Below are 893 nucleotides of genomic sequence, written 5' to 3'. Positions count from 1 at the left end.
GTGAGGGGGATGAGGGAAGGGGTGATTTGGGTCAAAGTACCACAATAACACCCTAATAACAAAGGTCTCCCCACAAGGTCCACACATATATCTAATCTAAAGTTATCTACAAACTAAATCATATAGAACTCCATTCAATCAAGCATAGGAGATGATGATGAGGACATATGCAAGATTGCAGGCTTCCCATCGAACTTCATCATCATCAAGACCTCACTTTGCAGACTCTGGGCTTGGAGCTGTCGAGGATAGACCACATCACCTGAACATCCTCGTAAGCACATGCCATCACTTCACCCTGCAAATCTACGATCCTATCATCATGCCCATGGCCATGCCCTGCAATGAGACCATCATCCAAGCACAGATTTAATACTTGTATGACGACCAATTGATCAGATCTGTTAAAAAAACAGAGGATAGGAAATGATATTGATAATTATATATGTACCTGGTTGGGACTTCTTATCCCTGCATCCATTATTGTTGTTGAAGAAGGTGCAAGCTTTTCTGAATGGGGATGTGATAGTGCGAACCCAAGACGCCATTTCCCTTCTCTCCTGACTTATAAGCTTCCACTTGCTTCGATTTTGCAATAAAAGTCACCGCTAACTTCGACCCTGTTTGAACCACTGAAACCCTTCTTTTAATTTCCACACAAATATCCAACAAAGGCAGATCTCCGAATGCGTGGTGTTATCATGACTCACGAGAGGTTCATATATACGTGTGTATTATATAAATATATAAACACAAAAATATCCATAGAAGAAAGGGTAAGGAGGATGACGGGTGGTGTGAGAGGAGGCAAGATCCGTGAGTTGGGCTTTAGGGTTTACATTACACCCCCGTCTTTTAATCTTATTTTTCAAATTTTTTTTTTTTTTTTTTTT

General features: G+C 40.6%; 1 protein-coding gene across 1 annotated transcript; it reads right to left on the bottom strand.

Moving 5' to 3' along the window:
- Window positions 1-6: 6 nt before the first annotated feature.
- Window positions 7-826, bottom strand: LOC122063715. Its single transcript, XM_042627414.1, has 2 exons — window positions 452-826; window positions 7-339 (listed from the first exon to the last, which is right to left on the bottom strand). Exons 1-2 carry the CDS (start codon window positions 546-548, stop codon window positions 206-208), a joined length of 231 nt encoding a protein of 76 aa, XP_042483348.1. The 5' UTR covers window positions 549-826; the 3' UTR covers window positions 7-205.
- Window positions 827-893: the final 67 nt, after the last annotated feature.

Source organism: Macadamia integrifolia, unplaced genomic scaffold (genome assembly GCF_013358625.1).
Source record: "Macadamia integrifolia cultivar HAES 741 unplaced genomic scaffold, SCU_Mint_v3 scaffold1431, whole genome shotgun sequence".
NCBI lineage: Eukaryota > Viridiplantae > Streptophyta > Magnoliopsida > Proteales > Proteaceae > Macadamia > Macadamia integrifolia.
The sequence above is the reverse complement of the archived record's forward strand: the minus strand, read 5'-3'. Positions and strand labels throughout refer to the sequence as shown.

Coding starts and splice junctions, on each gene's coding strand:
- LOC122063715 (XM_042627414.1), bottom strand. CDS start 548: ATGGCGTCTTGGGTTCGCACTATCACATCCCCATTCAGAAAAGCTTGC. Junction 340..451: donor GGATAAGAAGTCCCAACCAG/GTACATATATAA, acceptor GTCTCATTGCAG/GGCATGGCCATGGGCATGAT.